The sequence below is a fragment of the Eleutherodactylus coqui genome, chromosome 13 (genome assembly GCF_035609145.1).
Source record: "Eleutherodactylus coqui strain aEleCoq1 chromosome 13, aEleCoq1.hap1, whole genome shotgun sequence".
Lineage (NCBI taxonomy): Eukaryota > Metazoa > Chordata > Amphibia > Anura > Eleutherodactylidae > Eleutherodactylus > Eleutherodactylus coqui.
Genome location: NC_089849.1, coordinates 62,182,740 through 62,203,557, shown reverse-complemented (window position 1 = coordinate 62,203,557; position 20,818 = coordinate 62,182,740). Strand labels below are relative to the sequence as shown.

General features: G+C 46.7%; 1 protein-coding gene across 1 annotated transcript in view; it reads right to left on the bottom strand.

The window, feature by feature from the left end:
• DHX8 (DEAH-box helicase 8) overlaps window positions 1-20,582 on the bottom strand; it is a 31,780-nt gene extending 11,198 nt beyond the window's left edge. The window contains exons 1-13 of the mRNA XM_066587598.1: window positions 20,470-20,582; window positions 17,478-17,628; window positions 15,433-15,518; window positions 13,872-13,944; window positions 13,285-13,370; window positions 11,228-11,337; window positions 7,999-8,322; window positions 7,740-7,884; window positions 6,775-6,978; window positions 4,335-4,422; window positions 4,064-4,161; window positions 3,771-3,918; window positions 1,836-2,017 (exon numbers count right to left, since the gene is read on the bottom strand). Coding sequence (XP_066443695.1) covers window positions 1,836-2,017; window positions 3,771-3,918; window positions 4,064-4,161; window positions 4,335-4,422; window positions 6,775-6,978; window positions 7,740-7,884; window positions 7,999-8,322; window positions 11,228-11,337; window positions 13,285-13,370; window positions 13,872-13,944; window positions 15,433-15,518; window positions 17,478-17,580 — 1,647 coding nt within the window. The 5' untranslated portion in view covers window positions 17,581-17,628; window positions 20,470-20,582. The remainder of the gene's footprint in view (window positions 1-1,835; window positions 2,018-3,770; window positions 3,919-4,063; window positions 4,162-4,334; window positions 4,423-6,774; window positions 6,979-7,739; window positions 7,885-7,998; window positions 8,323-11,227; window positions 11,338-13,284; window positions 13,371-13,871; window positions 13,945-15,432; window positions 15,519-17,477; window positions 17,629-20,469) is intronic.
• Between the last annotated feature and the right edge of the window lie 236 nt (window positions 20,583-20,818).

The following is a 20,818-nucleotide window of genomic DNA, read 5'->3' as shown; positions in this document are numbered from 1 at the left end:
TGGGTCACAGTCAAAGTTGCAGTGTAACACTAGCCTAAATCTAGAGCAACAAAATTAAAAGGGGTTGTCCGGGACATTACTACTGATGACCTATCCTCAGGAACGGCCATCAATAGTTGATCACTGAAAGTCCACCACTCGGGATCCCTGCCGATTAGCTGATATTGGGCAGACTGTCATTGGCAACAGAGCTGGAAGCAGACTGTTCTGTTCACAATGCAGCAGGCCAGTTTGGCAATGCAATAAATTCAATGGGATCTATGACTGCAATACCAACCCTTCTGTCCATAATGACAGCGGGCTCGGAAAACAGCTGATCGGTGGGGATCCTGAGCGGCAGACTCCCACCAATCAACTATTGATGACCTATGCTGAGGATAGGTAATAAATAGTAAAGTCCTGGAGAACCCCTTTAATACAACAATGCTGCGTCTAGCTGTAAGAACGCTGAAGGAATCTTCGTCTGTTACTTTGTCTGCAATAGGAGAAGTGTTAAGCCCCATACCTACAAGGCATTCCCCACACCATTACTCTACCTCCACCAGCTGGAACTGCTGACAGCCGGCAGGAAAAGTGCAATAGCACTAGAATAGCTCCGCTCTTAGAGCCCACTAGTGCTATGGAATGAGTGGTGTGTTCTAACACTTCACTTGGAGCACCAGCGTTGCATTTGATTGCCATTTCCTGGACTGCACACCACCCTGCTTGCTGGAACGATTCTTAACATCCACCTCTGATCCCTTCTGTCAGCAAGTGGTTTACATCCCAGGAGCTCCTTTAGGCCTCTTTCACACAGGCAGCGGTATTACAGCTTTGTTCCCGCAATTTTGTAGTGACAGTGATAGGTTTTCTTGTGGAAAATTGTGCATCGCTGCTGCCCATGATAAACTTGTACCATTTTATTGTGAGACGATTAAGCCCTACCCCGAAACCAAGCCCTAGCTGCACTCCAGAAGAACAGAAAAAGAGGGAACACTGACCTAAAAGGCTCAGTCTGGGTCCTCCCGCTGCTCTCCGCCAGGCATCCTGCAATTGTCGCTCGCCCACAGAAAATCACTTCCTGGTTGCGCGATGCATAAATCCCACCTCCAGGAAGCGATAGCTCTGATTGATTCCTCAAGTGCGGCACTGATTGGCTGAGCATTGCTGGATGAACCAATGCGATGGCTGCGATTGCGCTGCATTGATTGCTTTTTTGGCCACTGCTCACAGCCAATCAACAGCCAGCGCGCTGTGGAGGCAGGATTTATAAACTGGCAGAGCCATGGCATTCATGGTCTCAGATCTTTTTCCTCGCAAGATAGCATCAGAGAAACCATTGCTAATGTGAAGGAACCCATTTGAAAGCATGAGCTTCACATACATGCGTTCTCGTGCTATCGCATCGCGGCACAAATCGCACAATTTTGTTGCCCGTGTGAAAGCGGCCTCAGGCGAATTTTTTTTTTCTTAATGACACATTTTCTGATCTCTTCGCACTATTGTATGAGTAAACTGTATGAGGTTGGCAGCGTATAAAATCCTGGCCCAGCCACTCTTATCACCGATGACCGGGCCTCGCTGGAATCACTCAGATCGTTGGATTTTCCAATCTAAGGTGGATTCCCACAGAAAACATCCTCACATGATTTTATGCTGTGCTCCGGGGTCTCTAGTTCCCATACAGGAAACCTCCAGTCACAAAAGGGCCGGAGTCTCTAATAAAGTGGTCGTTCGGTGTATACGGCTCTTTATAGACAGATAACCCTGTTCCAAGTCTTATTACTATCTCCATCATTCCTCCGCCCCGCATTAGGGATTGCTAGCTGCCTGTATATAAGCCATCATTGACGTACCTGCACCAGCTGCTCCTTCAGCTTGTAAATAGGCAGACTCTCCCTCTGCTCAATGATTGACATCTGGGTCTTCTTTCCATAAGAGGCCTTATTGCCTCCAAACGCATGCTTCTTCCACTCAGGAATATCATTGGGCATCATGCCAATGCCCCTCATGTTAGCAGCAATTTGTCGCCCATCAGCTATAAAAACAAAACAGCAAGGTATGAAACGTGCAGAACGCATCTAGTGGACACCAATGTAATCCTTCAGTATTTAACCCTTGAGGACACAGACTTTTTTAACCAGATTTAATTTCTCTCCACTTTCCAAAAAAAAAAAATCATAATTTTATAATTCTATTGGCATAAGCTGTCTGAGTGCTCGGGCTTGTTTTTTGTCGGACGAGTTCAGTTTACATTGTATAGTACATTAAAACTGGTGGGAGGGGTTCTAGGGCGTCCATACATGGGAGAAAAAAAAAATGACAACTTTATTTTTTTGGATTTTTTATTCCGATAATACCATATAGGTTTCTTTTGCTGCTGCGCTACTCTTAAAAAAAGACGTAAAGTAAAAATAACATAGCTGCCTTCTTTTGAGGAAAAAAAAAAAAAGTGCAATTCTGGCATTGCGTTTTTCCCCTCCGATGGTATTTTCAGAGCTGGATAAATAATGCATTATTTTAGTAGATCTGAATCTTGTGGATGTTGCGGTAGCAACATGTTTTTAATTGTAAATAAGACTTTCCCTTTAATTTTTTTTTATTCCCTAAGAGGAAGTAAACTTGCAATTGTTCGATTGCTTATGCAATATACTGAAATACTTTAGTATTGCAGTATATTCCATTTTTACAGGTAGTCTAGTAGGCAGAAATACATGGCAAAACTGGAGGCCTTCACTAGGCCCAAAGCTGCCATGACACCTCACGATCTCATACCGGGAATGGGGCATTTAGAATATTTAAAGGACTGTGAGGCATTTTAGACCACTGTCAGAACGGACAGTTACATTTAAAGGGTGAACAGCAGTGATCAGAGTAATCTAATTACAGCTAACATCTTCCATGTATGGACCGGCTCACAAGTCCTCTTCATACAATTCCCGTGCACATGTATCGACGTATGTTCAGCAGAAGTCACCAAGGGTTTAACCTTGATTTTGCATTCACCTTGTCTAAAAAGCGCAGAGTCAGCAATTCCGACATCCACTTGAACACTATGTCAAAACATATCCTTAGACTTCCATGGACCAGATGATATAGCGCAAAACAAGTTTTATGTTACTTACCGTAAAACCTGTTTCTCATCTCATTCATTGGGGGACCCAGCCAAGACCATGTGTATAGTTGCTGCTACTAGGAGGCAGACACTAGGGAGAGCTGTGGTTATGACTAGAGATGAGCGAGCACCCAAATGCTCGGGTCCGCGTTATTCGAGTCAAGGTTTTCATAAAATTCGAGAGCTCTACTCGAGTAACGAACCCCATTGACTACAATGGGAGACTCGAGCATTTTTGTATGTGGGATGCCGGGTGCTGAGCTTTTTTTTTTTCTTGGTTCCCTCCCTCCTGACAAAAAAATTACCGTTGACACGCGTGCTGCGGCAGGGAGGGGCCAACATAGGTACGTCACAGCAGGGAGGAGCCAAAAACTGGGGCGGTTGCGAACACTACTTGATGCTCGTCTCGAGTAACGAGCACCATTGAGTACACTAATACTCAAAACGAGCATCAAGCTCGGCAGAGTATCTTCGCTCAACTCTAGTTATGACCCAAAATATGATTGAAACTACCCAATTATTGCTCCGTGTAAATGCTGCCAAGCGAATGATTTACAATCGCTATGTCACCGCTGGTTGCACGCTCGTCCCAATTTATCTTGCAATGCAAAAAGGGACCCCATTTGTATATACGCCGTGACTAACACTAAGAAGGTACACCGAAGTAAATACAAACCATCAGGCAGAGGATCCACCCAGTGCTTGTTTAAGCCCATGGGGATGGAGTCCATTTCTGCCTCCCGTTGTGCTTGCTTCAGTTCTCTTCTTTCCTTCGCCAATGCGCTCTGCATCATGGCAGCCTGAGACAGGGAACCATCTGGATTCTGTAATTAAAAACAGGATTTTCCAGAATGACAGTAAGCAATAGGGAAAGGACAGCTGGAACAGGACTGCACGACTGCAACGGGCATCACTTTGTTGTCTCTGCAGTAGTTGAAAACATCACTACCAAGTTACAAGACTCCATACCTTGACGATTTTAATTGGGCTCATGTCCATGCTCTGCTTGGTGTGTCCTCGGAGGAATGGAGGCTCCTCTTCTACAAGCTCAATTTCCAGATCTTCATCTATATCAGGAAATAAAGACTTACATTATGCAAAGTCTGAATGGATACAAATTGACAAATATGACAAAGCAGCCGTACACTGCACAATCTCACAGAATAGTACTAGGTGCAGAATAGAATACTTGGTAACAAATAGTTGGGAAAGAGGGGGCAATGCCAAAAATATTACAAACCTTCTTCATCATCAACCTTGGGCAGGATGCCAGTCTCTTCATCAAAGTCTGGAAATTCCTCTTTAGAAAGGACATTAGCGGCAATCATCTGAGAGACGGAGAAGAAAGTGGATATTAGCTTTTAATAAAATCAAAAACCCGCAACAAATAATTTTTTGGGGGGGCCAGGATGTACAAACAAGTCCTCACATCTGACCAGTAGGAGGTCGGCCATTTGCTCCTCCTCACAAAAGTTTCAAGCAGTTGAGTTAATGCTCAAGTCATAGAAGAATATACAGGGCGTCTCAAAAAGTGTGGAAACACCTATATAGAATGCTAACAGTTTGACAGACTGTGATGCAGTTTTGCCCACCAGGTGCAGGAGAAGGGGTAAACCTGCTGGGCCATGTCACCAACATGACGGCCATTTTGAATGCCTCCAACTTGGATTCGACTCTAATTTTTCCAATGGTAAGGTAGGTGTGCGATACTTGGGGCAGGCAGAGAAGAACAATGGTGTGCTTCATATTCGTTCAGGTTAAAGGGATTTTTCTTCGTTACAGCTAATGTGAGTAATGACGTCATCTCAAGCAGAATGTGTTGATTGTCCTTATGTCGGCTGAACGAAGCACAAGCTCATCGTAGAAGATTTCAACCAACGCCACCCAACCAGACTTCCCAATACCCACAGTGAGATGACCAAACCTCTTGCCAAATTCTGACAAACAGTAAAAGCTGGATGACCAAAACCGTTATGGATGCACCACTACCAACCGCTGTTCTGGCCTCATCCAGGAAGAGCCCACAACGTAGCCCATGCCGTCTGTCTCAGAACATGGGGGCAGCAGTGTGCCCATAAGGCCAATTTTGTCTACACATAAATGCCATCCTTACAAACTGCAGATGCTGCAGCACCTGATGGAGGACGACAGACCGCTGGATAGAATATAACACAGCAACTTTAGATAAACCTCGTTTTCCCTATCAGATGCTCTACAGTTATGAGGCAGATTTGGCAAGAAGTTCGGCCGCTGCACTGTGGGTAATGGGAGGCGCGTTTGGGTGGGAGTCAATGAAATCTACAATGATAGGTCAGGTGAACTAAGCACATATAAAAGGAGGATCTCAACACATTCTGCTTGAGATAATGCCATCATTCACATTGCCCCTTAACGAAGACAAAAAATAAAATAAAAGGTTAACACGAGAATAAAGTGATGATAAAATGAAGCACACCATTGTTCTTCTGGTAAAAACCTCTGCCAATTTGATATAATCACACAGCTATCTTCCAGTGAGAAAAAAAGTAGAATCAAAAAGAGGTTGGTGACCCCCATCTACCCTGTTTCCCTGAAAATAAGATATAGCATGATTTTCCAGAATGTTTGAGGATGCAAAATGATTTTTCAGGCTTTTTGAGGAGGCTTGAAATATAAGCCCTACTCCAAAATTAAGCCCTGCTAACAGTTAATTAAAAAAGTCAATTTAAATAGTGTCCAGGCAGCTATACATGTAAAAAAGTTAAACCTTTTTGAACAAAAATTAATATAAGACACTGTCTTATTTTCGGGGAAACACGGTAGTAGCGTGTTGGACTTTCTTTGGTCTTCAGAACACAGCAATTAGTTGCAGCATCCACCCACAGGGATGACCCAGGGTGTGCTAAGAAAACATTCCCGGCACCATTACTCCACCAGTCTGAAACAACTAGGTTCATTGATTTATGCTGCTTACGCAAATTATAACCATCATCAGCATTGTACAACAGATCTAGATGCATGTGAACAGGCAACAGGTTTTCACCACGCAATTTTTGCGTTTGCCTACCGGAGTCATCGGATCTTATAGGCCATCTCTGCTAAGGAACGACAAGTTGTGCATTCGGACACGTTAGCTGAAGCACCAGCGTTCTATTTGACTGCTGTTTCCAGGCCTGCGCACCAGCGGTTCATCAGGACGGTTCACCACATCCTCCTCGGAGCCCATTTTTGTCATTGAGTGGTTTAGGTCTACAGGATCCACTATCGCTGGGTGTTACCGTGATCCCACCATTCTCTGTAGACTCTCCACACTGTTGCACAAGAACACCCCGCAAGTTTATCAGTGCTAATCTAGCACCGATGACTAGGCCTCGATGGAAGTTGCTCAAAAGTCACTGGATTTTCCTATTCTAATGTGAATTCACACTAAAACTGTTCAATGGAAAACTTGTAATCTGATTTTACGCAGCACTCCGGGGTAAAGGGTCTAATTTCCATACAGGGCAGCACCAATTGTGAAAGGACCGGGGGCTCTAATAAAGTGGCCGCCATGTTAAAACTCTTACATAAGTATAAATCATAAGTCCAGAAGGAGCATCAGGTGTTCAATTATCATCTCATCCAGATAGTTGGGGGATGTATTGTAGAGGTAAATGGCTTTTTGGGGAAAACTATTTCATCCAACAATGTAACTACATCACCTGCTTTATCTCCCACTTTTCTGGGTCGGAAATCTTGGTGAGACGTTTTCTTTCCAAGGTGTCATCTTCCACCTCTGGGGCGTTAACCAAAGAGAGGTGGCTGGGCCTGTCGGGGTTCCTCATGGACGCCTCCTCGTTGTTCTCGCCAACCAGATTCCTCCTCCTGTTGGGATTCATATCTTCTCCAGTGTCTTGATCTACATCCTGCAGCAAAGAAGCATTTCAAGTAGAAAAAGGTCATTATGAAGAAGCCAAACGTAAAATAGAGATATGACTACGAACACATTCAATTCCTCTTGTTCATGGATGCAGAACCTCTAAACTAGATTATTGTGAAACGCTATGCTGTTATTGTTGCTCACCTATGCCATTGGCGTAGCCCAGCAAACAATAGATTGCAATGGGCTACAAAAAACAGCATAAGATATGGCTGTTCGGCACATTAAATAGACTTGGACTGCTGAATATTTGTAAACTCAGTAAAGTTGGATCTTGCAGACACATCTGATGGTAACATTAAAGGGGCATTGATATGTTCTCAGGATAGGTCATTAATAGTTTATTGTCTGGGGCTTGCCGCTCGGGAACCTGCCAATTAGCCAATCGGGTGCCCAATGTCAGTGCTGCACACACAGGAATAAGGAGAAGCTGATGCTCCAACCCCCATGTAGTGGCCAGCGTTTGTAATTGCAGACTGGGGTCTCGTTAAGATCAATGGAAGCAGTACCTGCAATTATAAGCATTGGCTGTTACACAGGCATCAGAGCAGCAGCTTCTGCTCCGTACCCGTGTGTTGCGGTGCTGCCAGCTGATTTGCTGGGGTCCCAAGCGGAGGGCCTCGGCCAATCCACCATTGATAATCTATCTTGATAGGTCATCAATAGTATTTCTCTGGAAAAAACCCATTAAACTGCAAGATCGATGACTGTACCAGCAGACAGCCAGTAATTACCATTTACACTCACCTTCATACTTAGGCTGGTCTTGCATCCAGTGAAGGAAAGCACCTTGATTTTTACTCTTTGACCCTTGCTGACGACATCGGCAACATTTGCCACACGTCCTTCTCTTCTGAGCTCTGATATGTGCACCAAGCCCTCCCAGCGTTTCCTGTACGAGCAAATAAGACATGATTTTACCAGAAAATGAGTGAACGATCTTAAGAAAACACAATGCCAATATAGCGCCATCCTCTGGCTCCAACGGAGAATCACTGAATCTTACCTCAGACCCTCCAGCTGAACAAAACACCCAAACTGCATAATACTGGTGACTTTGCCATTGTAGATATCCCCGATAGCCGGCTCTTCTGGAGGAGGACGGTCAACATGCTTTTCCCTCCAGCGCTCATCGTTCTTCTCAGATCTCTGGTTTCTGCTCATGTGTTCCTCCTTAGAAGGGCTCCGGTAGCGGTTTCTGATAGGGCTGCGACTCCTTGATCTGTGTCTACTTGATTTCTTTGCCCTCTCTCTGGATCTCGAGCGGGATCTGTGCTTGTGCTTTCGACTCCTCTCTCTGCTTCTGCTACGACTTCTTTTCTTCTTATTCCTAAGAAATTGAGGAGATAAACAATTTAGGGGACAATAAAGAGCCCCCCCCCCCCCCCCCCCAATAATCCTCAAGTAGCGAGAGCCCAACCTACACGGACCTTCATTACAGCTCTCATAACGACTGACACTGCAGATGGAAAACTGCCTAATTATGTACAAATACTGCGAGGATGTAGCACTACATAACGAAGCAGATTTACTGGCTCTAGACACCTCCGTCAGCTGGACTGGAGGGACGTTAAGAAACATGGTGGACAGATCACATTTTAAAATCAAAAACTACTGATGAGCTATCCTCAGCAGAGGTCAGCAATCACCAGGGAGCAGAGCTCAGCATCCCTGGCAATGGCCTGAGCGCCAGGCCCGCCATCAGTTACGTCTCAGGCAGATATATCAATGATTAGAGTTGTGGGGTGATTAGATGAACAGTCTTGTCACCCGAGGCCGTAAAAGTGGTCCCCCCCTTGGCCTATAAAAGGCTCTCAGAGGCTCCTTGTGTGCAGTGACCTCTTCTTCCGCTTGTTGGCCACTAGACACCTCCACACCGCAATAGAAGAGATCTCACCCAGTTACCAGAGTCTGAGAGGAGGTAAATCATTGGGATGTGAGAAGCTGGATGGTCCTATCAATGAATTGTCCCCATCTGGGCCATTCTGGCCAGACTGTTAGGAGGTGTTGAGATCAGTGGATGCACGAGGGAGCGAACACAAGGCGACCGGGCATAGTGGATTGTCTGATTGTCCGACAACCACAATAACCGTTTTGTTATTCGCCATCCAGAGACAGGGGGCACCATCATTACACACCTGTGTGTCAGAACCATTTCCAGGCATTTTGCTGACGGACATTTAATCTCATGCCACCCTTTACTTCTACTGCCTTTGACACCCAACCACCATCACCTCTGTTTGCAGTGGTGTTGTGAACGATAAAACTGGACTGCTATGGAGTGGAACTGGGTTGTCTTTAGCAACGGATCCAAGTTTAGTCTGGCCACCGACGATGACTGTGTTCGTGCACGTTAAACCACGGCTGCTTTATTACCAATAGATACAGAACCAAAAGACAGCAACAGCACTCATAATACATTTACTATCAGAGGTATATATACCTATATCAATACTCTAACCACATTAAATAATGCAAGGTTCTTGGTATATAGTTTGATCAAATCATATTGGCCCATCTACCAACGTCCAGGTGACCAAGCTCTCAGATGGGTCCTAACGCTAATACCAGGTGGTTTAATCTTAATCTGGGAAAGTTGGGAAGTGCTGACCCATTTTATCCTTTTTTCTGCAAATATTGTGAAGTTTTGGCTGCCTTCACTTGGTCGTGCACACCTGCCGCCCATTTACCTTCTGTCCCTCCTACTGGAGCATATAAATGGTATCCTACCCTCCCTGTTTTGACCTGTAGGCTTAGTCCCAAGAGAGGAGCATTCTGAGAGATAGGTACCCAACTATCCCAGGTTAAGAGTAAACCACCTGGACCCATCTGAGATTGGTCACCTGGACGTTGGTAGATGGGCCAATGTAATTTGATCACATTAAATAGTGTAAGGTTCTTAGTATATAATTTGGTTAGAGTAATATAGGTATGTATACCTCTGATAGTAAACATATTATGAGTCCTATTGCCGTCTTTTGGTTCTGCTTCTACTGATGGCCATGTTCGTGTCTGGAGACCTCGGGCTGAGTGCCTCAATTCTGCCTTTGCTGTAGAGAGGCACACTGCCCCCTGCTGGTGTGATGGTCTGTGGGGAGGGTCATCGCATAGAACAGTCGGTCACCCCTAGTAGTGGTACGAGGGACAATGACAGCTCAGCAATATGTTCAGGACTTCCTGCAGCCACGTGTGTTCCTATCATGGCGACTTGCGAGAGGCATTCTCCAGCAGGGTAATGCTCGGCCGTACACACAAGGGGGTCACAGGAATGTCTACACCACATTGTCACACTTTTTTTTTGACAAAGAGTGTACATCCCGTGTGGACACACACTCAGGATTATTCTCAGATGGACTAGTTTTTGGATTTCCAGTCCATAACAACAGTATGTCATTATATGTTCACAGGAAAGATGTGTTGCACAGGCATTAAGAGTTATCTCCTATCCACAAAACTTTGGGATTGGTGGGGGTTCAACTGTTATCCCCCCACCTATCCCAAGAACAGAAGGCTCAAAGGTCCCTACAAGAATGGATCAGAAGATGAATACGCAGTGCTGCTCGTTTCATTTTAATGGGACTGCTCAAAATAGCTGAGCGCAAGTGCTTGACTACCTCCAGCAGTCCCTTTGGAAAAAAAAAGGCTTGTGTGCCACTCTATTCATGCAGGGACCTTCAGTCACCTGTTCGCAGGTTTGCTGGGAGTGCCAGCAGTTGGACCCCACTGATCCAAAAGCTAAGTGGTTTTCTGGGCAAAAACTATTGACAACCTATCCCTCAGGATAGGTCATCAATAGTTTACTCACCAGCGACCTACCACAATGAGCTGATCACCCAGTCCACTCCCAATGCAGCGTGCTGGATATGTGTCATAGGGGACAGGAACGGAAGCACCCTAGTTGGCTTCACTCCCATTGAAATAAATGGGACCTGAGGCCAGCTATTACACTTCAAGCATTTCCACCTCCGACACTTGGGACTGATGTAGAAATGTAATAGCTTCAGCTCCCATTTATTTCAATGGGTGTGAAGCCAGCTAGAGCACTTCCGCTCCCATCCCCTATGGTGCAAATCTGGCCCGCTGCACTGACAGTGGGAGGGGTGATCACTGGGGATCTCAAACAGCAAACCCTGGCAATTAACACCAATGACGATAGGTCATCAATAGTTTTTGCCCAGAACACTCCCTTAAACCTTTTAAACTTTTCCAAGTATTCTGCATAAAATAATACTCACTTGTGTTTACTGCTCTTCTCCTTTGACTTGCTCTCCATACTTGGCTTTAATGCATCCAGCTGTTCCAAGACATCTGCAGCCACCTTAACATCTTCTGGATCTAGCATGGTCTGCAGAGGGTAAACAGAATTGCCTTATTAACAAAACACAAAGACACAAGTAACAGATACCCAACAGCCACTCATCTTCCTGGCAGAGCAACAGATGCGCATGATGAAGTCCAACAGGTCAGAGCCTTCTTTGTCCCACGGTCTATGATCACATTGCACTACAGGTTTCTATATGGATTCAAAGGGCTTGTCCAAGATAATTGTCAAAATAGTCATAAATTCTCTTACAGTTCTACAGCAAGTGCATCCATTACCTTTCCCATTGATTTTCAATGGACAAGTATCCACCCGCAGGACTGGTCCGATATTGTGGACCATCAAAGAACTGGAAAAAGAGACTCAACACACCGCAGTGTACTAGTCATCTTCCATCTGGCTGTGGCAACACTTGTTTCCTCCTTCGATTGTCTAGATAAGCCAATGTTGTGGAGATCTTCAACGGAACGAGAGCAAGGAATGAACAGCAAATAGATTTGCCGCCTGAAGGATAGAAGAGTGGCCTGAGGCCCGAACAATGATCACGAGGAAGGATTCTTGAGGAAGTGGAACAGCTGGAACCTCCATGGCAAGGAAATGAACCTCACAGGAAAGCGATGTATGTAGGAGAAGTATGAGACTAGAACAGCATTCCCTGTTGAGGTCAACGTGGACTGACCAGGCAGACAGTGCGTTCGAGAATCAGATCCACAAGTCACTATGGCCTCCAGAGGGGGACAAGTACCGAATTGGGAAAGGGGTCAATTCTATGGGGGAAGACCAGTCTGCCCAGGGCTCAAGTGCAATTTTAGAGAATTTGAAGGAGGAAAGAGATTTTCTCAAGGTTCACCAAGACAAGAGCTGGCCACTGAACAGCTCGATCTTAGGTAATAGTGACTAGATAAGGGAAGCTTGTAGTCAAATGAAAATGTGCAGCGGCTACGGGCAAACAGCTCCTTGTCAATGTGGGAAACTGCAGTAAGAACCACGCTACCAAGGAGAGGTGGTCCCGTGATCGTGGACTAGGGCGCAAGAACGGCAAGCATCAGTTATCCGAAGAGGATCATAGAGGGAAAGACAAATAGGTAATCCAACACCAGCCTTCACATTCATGTATAAAGGAAATGATATTCGCCACCATCGTGCGTTGACATTAGCTAGAGTCTAACAGTTATTTGTCCTACAGAAGAGAACAATATGGATGGTTTACGTACGTTATTACTGCATAAGCCCATCAAACAATGTGTGACGGGGATATAAAGATTCCTCTCTGGAGGGGGTAAAGACTACCCAATATCATCCTGTGATTATAGGTGTAGAGCCCAGCAGTGATACATGTATTCCCCTTATGGATTGCATAGATGAGGCAGTCCTACACCTGCCTTCAAGGTAGAATATGCTCCAGGATGGGGAACCCTATAGCTGCTGGGCAACAATCTATTGCACAAAGGCATGATCTTGCTAGCTTTTCTTCTTGGAGGAGGACAGACACTTGCCTGCCTTGTGTGCCCATATCCATGTAGTCCTGAAGACCTTGATTGAAGAGGTCTGCCTCCTGCAGACACGAAGCTAAAACTGAGCTAGCTTGGTGCTTGCAGGAGGGGTATAGCTAGTAGGAGGAGTTAACACTTATGCTTAGTGTCGCCTCCTAGTATCAGAAGCTATACCCACGGTCAAAGCTGTGTCCCCCAATGATACAGAGAAGAAATAAAAATGTTGGAATGAAGCAACACAAAAGTCTTTAAAAAATAAAAAAAGGTTGTATACAGAAATAGCAAAACGTCTCAAAGACTTGGTCTCCCCAGAATCATGCTGACCCAGAGAATGTTATCTCATTATTTACTTTTCACACTGAACGCTGTAAAATTGAAATCCAAACAAGTTGTAGAACAAATTTGAGCAATTATAATTGGTGGGTGTAAATGGCCTTTAGCCAATACTGTGAGCACACAATAGTAGGTATGTAATTACCCGAACACTGGGGTTGTCTGGTCTACAAAGTGCTGGAAATAACTCTTTAATCTTCTCCTTTCCACTTTTGGGCTTTAAGTTGGCATCTATAAAGAAAAAACAGACATTATCAACTTACTTTACATATTTAACCAAGAGAATAATTAAAAAGGGTTGTCCAGTTCTAAACTATTGATGGCCCATCAGTAGTACATCGATACAGAATCCCTGCCGATCAGCTTTCCGCCGGACCATTGTGCTGATTCCTGCAGGAAGCAAACAGCTCCATATCCACTGTTGTACCACGGCTTGGTATTGAAGTGAATAGCCTGTAATACCAATCCTGGCCACTGCAGTAGGAATGGAGCTGTCAACTTCTTGCAGAAACCAGTTCATTGCATGAGTACACCAGTCCAGCAAATAAGCTAACCAGTGGTAATTTCAGGTGGTGGACCCCCACCTATTTACAATTGATGGCCTATCATAATGAATAGGCCATCAATAGTTTAGAGCTGACAACCTCTTTAAAGAAAGACACAAACATGCCAAAAAGAGGAGAAGTATAAATCTGCAATGCTTACTACAACCTACAGACAGACTAGACCTACCTTGACTTGTGGATGGCTTTGCTGGAGGCCTCATGGTCTGAATGAGACGCAACAAATTACTTATCAGCGAGTCCTGTAGAGAAAGGAGCGGAATGAGGAATCGTCAGCATCGCTGGCCAGTTCATATTTGATAAAAGGGGTTTCCTAGAGTTACACATTGCATCACAGACACACATTTCAGGCCGCCCCCCCATCAGATGTGCATTTCCAGATACCATGGATCCACATGTGGATTAGCCCAATTGAGTGCACAGATTCCAAAGGGGATTTAGAACAGAATTTGCGCCAAGAAGTGACACTTTTTTTTTCTTCCCGCTCTGCAGATTTCAAGTTTGTACTTTATAAACCTCTGTGCCTATTCCCATTCAAATGGATGGGGCACGGATTCTGCAAGAAGGCCATAGGATCTTGTGCCCACAGCAAAGTTTAACCCTTTCCAATCAACTGATGTCTGAAGACATTCTGATTGAAGGCTGTACAGCTCCGATGTCGAAAGACATCCAGCAGGGTATTCTTATTGAATATTAGTGGCCGCTCTGTTGTCTGCGGTCTCTCCAGAATGTTCCATACCGCAGTACTGGCTCTAGCCAGCAGATGGCGCCATTGTATAATGGCAGAAAGAGAAAACCTCCTAGGAAACCTCTGAATCCAAAATTGAATTGCAAAGGGTTAAAGCCCTACTTATACTGGAGAACTGCACTTTGTGTACTTTCCCACTGTGTTACTGTCACTCCATTCTGAAAGGCAAGTGTGGGGGAGAGGTGTCACATTTCTCACCACATTCTGTATCTGATGGGTACAGGTGCGATTTACATCATCCTAGATTATATAAAAATGGTAATTTTCACAAGAACTATGATGACTTAATTCAGCCGCACTTATGTTTTTTGATTTCACCCATTTGGGAGAGGCAGTGTATTTGGCTCCACCCTCGTACATGGAATGATTCCTATATAATGGGGTAGGAAATTGCTCAAAACGCAGTTTTCCAATATAACAGACCGACCCGTGATAAAATCTCAGTCATCTCCATAATGACGTTGTCTGTAAGGCGGCCGTGTATCACCGTGTACGTAGCGGTACAAACTATTCAAATATCTCAATGCTCATCCTACACAATGAAGGCCCTTTAAAAAAATGGTGGAATGGCAGGGTTGCATTGTGCGCGTAATACACAATGAGATTACACTTGTATGAGCCGGGCCTAACAGTTACACCGAGGCCTGGAGCCAGAGACACCAAGAGGCCCCCCTGCCACATAGGACGTCTGCATTATTCTAGATGGGCGCTGGTTACAGATTTTGCATTGATGCCCAGGAGCTGCCAGTTGTTAACCTGGATCTCATGGGCATATGACGCCGGTGCACAGTGGCTTGATGGGTCAACTACTGGTAACAGAACAGGTAATTCCGTATTTACAGTGAAGCCGGCCATTTGGTTTTGGATATTTTATAATCGTCACTGACTGATACAGGAAGCAACATAGGAGATCCATGACCTTCAGCGTTGGGCATCTACAGCGGGCAGGAAGAATATACCTGGCACTGCAGAGGAAACTTACTGTAAACTCTGCTCCATTCTTCTCCAGAAGAGACTTGAAGGAGTCAAACGTTGCGGCTTTCTCTGCCAAATCGATGACAAATTCAGCTGCAAGAGATAACAGCGCGGTATTATACATAGATCGAGAGACATGTGAACGACATCATACAGCGAGTATAACTCTGTAAGGTCCTCTGGTGGACTCATTACATCCCAGTGCAATATTCCAGGAGGCAGGAATGTCCCACCGCGAGTCTGGACCCCACACTGATACAATGGAGAGGCGATGTGTGTTAAATCATTTGGGGCCAGCTGCTGGGGCCGCAATCACTACGCCATTTTTGAGACTAGAGCAGCAGTGCACATCAACTAGCATTTCATTTCCTACTTCACCACAGCTATGGCCCATTTACATGCAAAGATAATCTTTCAAACAACTGAAAGATTTAGCAAGCCATTTGCATAAAATGTTAATGGCCATTAACACTTTATCATCTTCATTTGCATGTAAAAGGGCCTCCAGGAGCTGTTTGCAGAGTCCAGATTGTGATTAATCATACGCTCAGTTGTGAAAAACAGCTACATTGTTCTGCTCATGGCTGACAGCAGATTACATTGTTATCTGCTGCCTCCCATGGGAATAACAGCCTGCAGTCTATTGAGTGGTAAAAGGTGTTTGCTTTATCTCTCAGTAGCTGAATGATGGATTTTAAGTTCACCTTTAAGTCATCATTCAAACGAAAAAGTGCCCGATGCCCGCGTTTATATGTAACGCTTATCGCTCATTTTCAGCTGTTTGAACGAATTTTGAGCGATAATCGTTGGGTAAATGGGCTTTTGGGAGAGGAGACGGCGATCAGACCAAACTAACATCTATCACTTATCCAATGGAAACTCCATGCCCACAGACCCATGTCACCAATGTGACTGCAAAGAGGAAACCATCCAGCAGGTTAGACAAGCAGTCGCTGGATATTGTGCATAAACTCCATGGAGGAGGCTGCTCTGAAGTGCAGGCGACTACAAGATAGTTTACACCACCTCCACCAGCCGTACTTCAGCTCGCCATACACTCCGTTGGCCAAGCACTCCATTGGCTGACAACCCAATACCCCCAAGCAGATAGTTGTTCACATAAATGCAGGACCCAGCAGGGCAGCAAGCAAGAAGTCACTCATTAGTGAGCTGAAACCAAGCGACTAGTAAGCAACTTCTCTTGTAGTGTAAACAGGCAGTTCATCGCTAAGCGACTGCCTGTCCACAGTGAGTGCAGACGGGCGGCTGGAAGAGATCTCTGACCCGCTCCGCCTGCAATCACTGGACAACTATCTCTGCTGTGTAAAGTGCAAGAGAGATAGCCATCCTGTCTAAAAGTACCCCTTCGCACGAGAGTATGCGCAAAACCGCTCACACGGGTACAGCACTTGTGTTGTGAACGATGCCTTTTTGTGCATATTACTGTACTTTATGCCCACACAGGACCAGGTCATATGGGCACGGGACACGGCCGGCATTTGAAAGGCTATGTAGCCTAGCGAGTTCCAGATGTGTTCCTTTTCCTGCACGTGTATTGAATGCGCAATTGCGCACCTCCAATAGATTTCTACGGGACCTTTGGAGCGCAGATGCTCACAAAATAGAGCATAATGCTGGGTTTAAAGAAGACTGGTGAAAACGAAACAATTGAAATCAATTCCTGCGTATTTCGTGTTGCGTGAAGCCGCCCTGAGGCTTCTGTTCCCGTAGTCTGGCAGCAGTTCATCTCCCCAGGGGACAAAAGGATGTCAAAATCCAACCGCCTAATCCTCATCCCCCCCACCACCCGCTGGAGCATCAGGACCCCCACACATTAGATTGTGGGACAGTACGGCAGTAGTTGGCAGGTTTGGCCACCCTTATACTAGTCTCCATATAGATGAGAGCACATTGTGTACGACGCAGTAACACTGCAGCCATGTGATTGGCCCTGAAGACCTGCCCCATTACAGCCACTCGCGTCCAAGCGATTGTCACCCCCCAGGAGGCACGGTCAGAGCGGTCTGAGGTGCAACCAGTAAACCGTCTCACCTAGATCTTTATCGTTGATCCCCAGATGGTTATCCAGCTCCGTGCAAACCTTGGACACCAACGACAGGTATTCAAGCTTCCTCAGCTCCTCCAGGTCCGCCATGATTGCTGCTGGCGAGGGGAACAGGATGAGGGCAGATGGCGGTGCGATCTAGAAGGATGAACAGAAACATATCACATATCGCAAATATTACCCAACTGTCATATACCGGGCAGTAAGTGACCTTTGGTAAAGCAGCACTTTAGAGGGTTGTGGGGGAGGGAGGAAAAAAAAAAAAGAGCGTGAAGATGTCAATGCCTGATGGGAGTTGTAGTTTTGAACCCTTTTGCCCTAGATGACGTATATCTCCGTCGCGCTCTGTAAGGGATGTAAACACACTAGGACTGGAGATCAGCGGCAGGAGCGTAGATGATATAACCCCGTAGTGACTATGGCATCTAGGTGGTTGGGCATTGAGACGTGGCCCCCTCGGTCAGCCCATCCTGGATGATCACGCGGTGCTTATGGACTGTCATTAGTCATGGCAACCGATATCTAAGGGCTCTTTAATGCGGGACGCCTTGTGGGGTGCAGATGCACAGCGGGACGCCCAGTGATGGTCGTTCTTGTGCTTTTACACAGGAATGAGCATCGCTAGGAGGCAGAGCGAGTCGGCAGTCGTTCCGGCCCATCCGCCCCTGTTCACAGTAAACAGGCAGTCGTTCACAAGTGATAACTGCCTGTCCACGCGGGCCGACACCTCTTGCAGTATTCTGCATGGCAAAACCGAACAACGAATGAGAAGTGAACAAATTCTTGTTGGTTGTTCAGTCGCTGCAGGCAATTACACGGAACAATCATCATTTACCAGCCGTGTAAGAGGGTCCCGATCAACATCAGCCGGAGTCTAGCTACAGCCATCCTACACTGCAGTAGAGAAGTACTGCAGTGTATTATACCAGCGGCCCAGTGCCCTACTAGGACTAATAATACAATTAAAATACTCTATATATTGGCAACAATAGTTTTTCCTCCCTACACATTGCTTTACAATGTAACAAACATAATTGGTGTCACCGAGTCCACAATTAGACCGGACCATAAACCGTCACATTAACCTCACAGCGAACACAATTTAAAAAGGCTGACGGTCCTTTAACACGAGGCGACTGGTGGCACCACAGTGCCCGACTGCCGTCCAGCCATTATCCCTACTGGGCTTTCATGCAAGAGCGATAATCATTCCGTGAATGGAGGCGGAGTGAGCGGAGATCCCTTCCTGCCACCCCCAACCACAGTGATCAGGCAGTGGGTCATAGACGGACGACTGCCTGTTTACACGGCCGACAGTCACTTGGTTTTTAGGTGAGCTGAACAGCAAGCGGTTCTTACTCGCCCCGTTGGGTCCCGTGTACACCAGATGACAGTCACCCCTAATTGCTCTTTTGATCACGATTACTCGGGCGATCGCTGGTCCTGTGGAACATTCTAAAAGTGAGCAAAAACTTATACAAACCCCAGAACGGTACCAATGAAACAGTCAGCTCATCTCACAAGAATCCCGCCGGCCCGGCTCCACCGCCGGGTAAGTATACAGGAACGGCGTGCAAAACCCACTGATGGAAAACTATATTTTTTAAATGGGTAAAAGTCATTGTAGCAGAACTACAAGCTAACCCCCCAGTAATCAGCAACGCCGGGGGCCGGGGTTCAAGTCCCACCAAGGACAACATCCACAGGGAGTTTGTACGGCTTTCCTCCCACACTCCAAAGCCATGCTAATAGGTGAAGTGCGAGTGCGGCCCCACGGGGACAGGAAGGCCGGCTGCACACCAGCGGGTCGGATTCCTGCATTGCGGACGGTGGTGGCGGCTCGCCGTCTGTCATGCACTATCAGTTTTTCGTTTTTCCATTGTATGCATGTCCTGCGCAGTCGCCCAACGATGACACGGGTGCCCGCTGCCCGTATACAATGTTAATTATGGATGGGCTGCGGGTCGGACACCTCCACTGACTTCAATGGGGCCATCCGTGTGGAGTCTGCGGCAAAATAGATCATGCTGCGATTTTTCTGCCACCTGCGGAATATAGAATTTGCATACGCGAGCGCGAAAAAAAACCCACTGTGTGCCTTTAAGGCTGGGGTCACACGGGGCGTATTCCTGTCGGAAATCCTGTGGTTTGACCACAGCAGAAACCGCGAGATTTCCGACGGGAGAACCGCCGCAGAAAAATCCTCGGCGGCTTTGAAGCGGCCCGGCCGCTCGCTTTTCCGCCGCGGCCGGCGCTCCCATAGAGGAGAGCGTGGCGGAAAGAAAGGATAAACAGACATGCTGCATATTCTGAAACCGCGGCTGCGGCCACGGTTTCAGCCGTACTTACCGCAGCGCATTGGCCGTCCCGTGTGGATGAGATTTCTGAGAAACCTCGTCCACATGGCTGGCTAATCCCGAGATTAGCGGCCGCGGGCGGATTTGACGCGGCAAATCCGCCCCATGTGAACCCAGCCTAAATGACCCCGCAGATCCTCCGCACGGACGGCAGTCGTGGATTCCGCAGTTAGAACCCAGAACAGTGTGAGTGATGTACTGCGCTACGGCACACGTCGGCACCATACGCAGGTCACAGGATGGAGGGAAGTGGCCGATTGGTGGGGTCTCACCGCTGATCTCAGGGGGGCTCCATGTCCTCCACACTGCACCCCCGGATGAAGCGCTGGCCGGCCAGGTGAGCTGACGCTCCATTCATGTTCGATGTAGCGAGGAAATGAATGGCGCACGGATTGCACATTCTCAGCTACTACGCCAGTGTGACATCACTACGGGGGGGAAGGGACCCCACGGTGGAGACACGGATCGCCCGATCCCAGGATCAGCAGCGATAGCCCACCGATCAACAGAGAAGCCAGATGTGGGGGCTAGTGCTCCACCATGGCCGGGGCTGTCCACAGAACGTAACACATACAGCCCCGCTCTCCCACACAGCTATAGCCCGACACCCCGCAGTACTCACCCGGACCTCTCTAGTGAATCCCCCCTTCACAACACACCGCACCGGCCATACATGACGCCGTACCGAGCACTTCCGGTTACGTCACACGCAGCGTCACTCCGTTAGCATTTCCGCCACACAAAATATGGCCGACACCGCTTCACCTTCCTTACTTACGTCACTTCCGCCCACAGTGAGGCGCCCGCTTTGCATATATCTATAGTCCACAACACTTCTGCTCGATTCACAACCTGATTGGTTGTTTGGGTTGGCTGATTCTCTACAGCTTCCAGGACGTGAGCTGCAGCTCCCTCTAGTGGCAGCCCCAGCTGTGGTTCTGAAGAGCATGTATCTGGCTTGTTAGCATGTA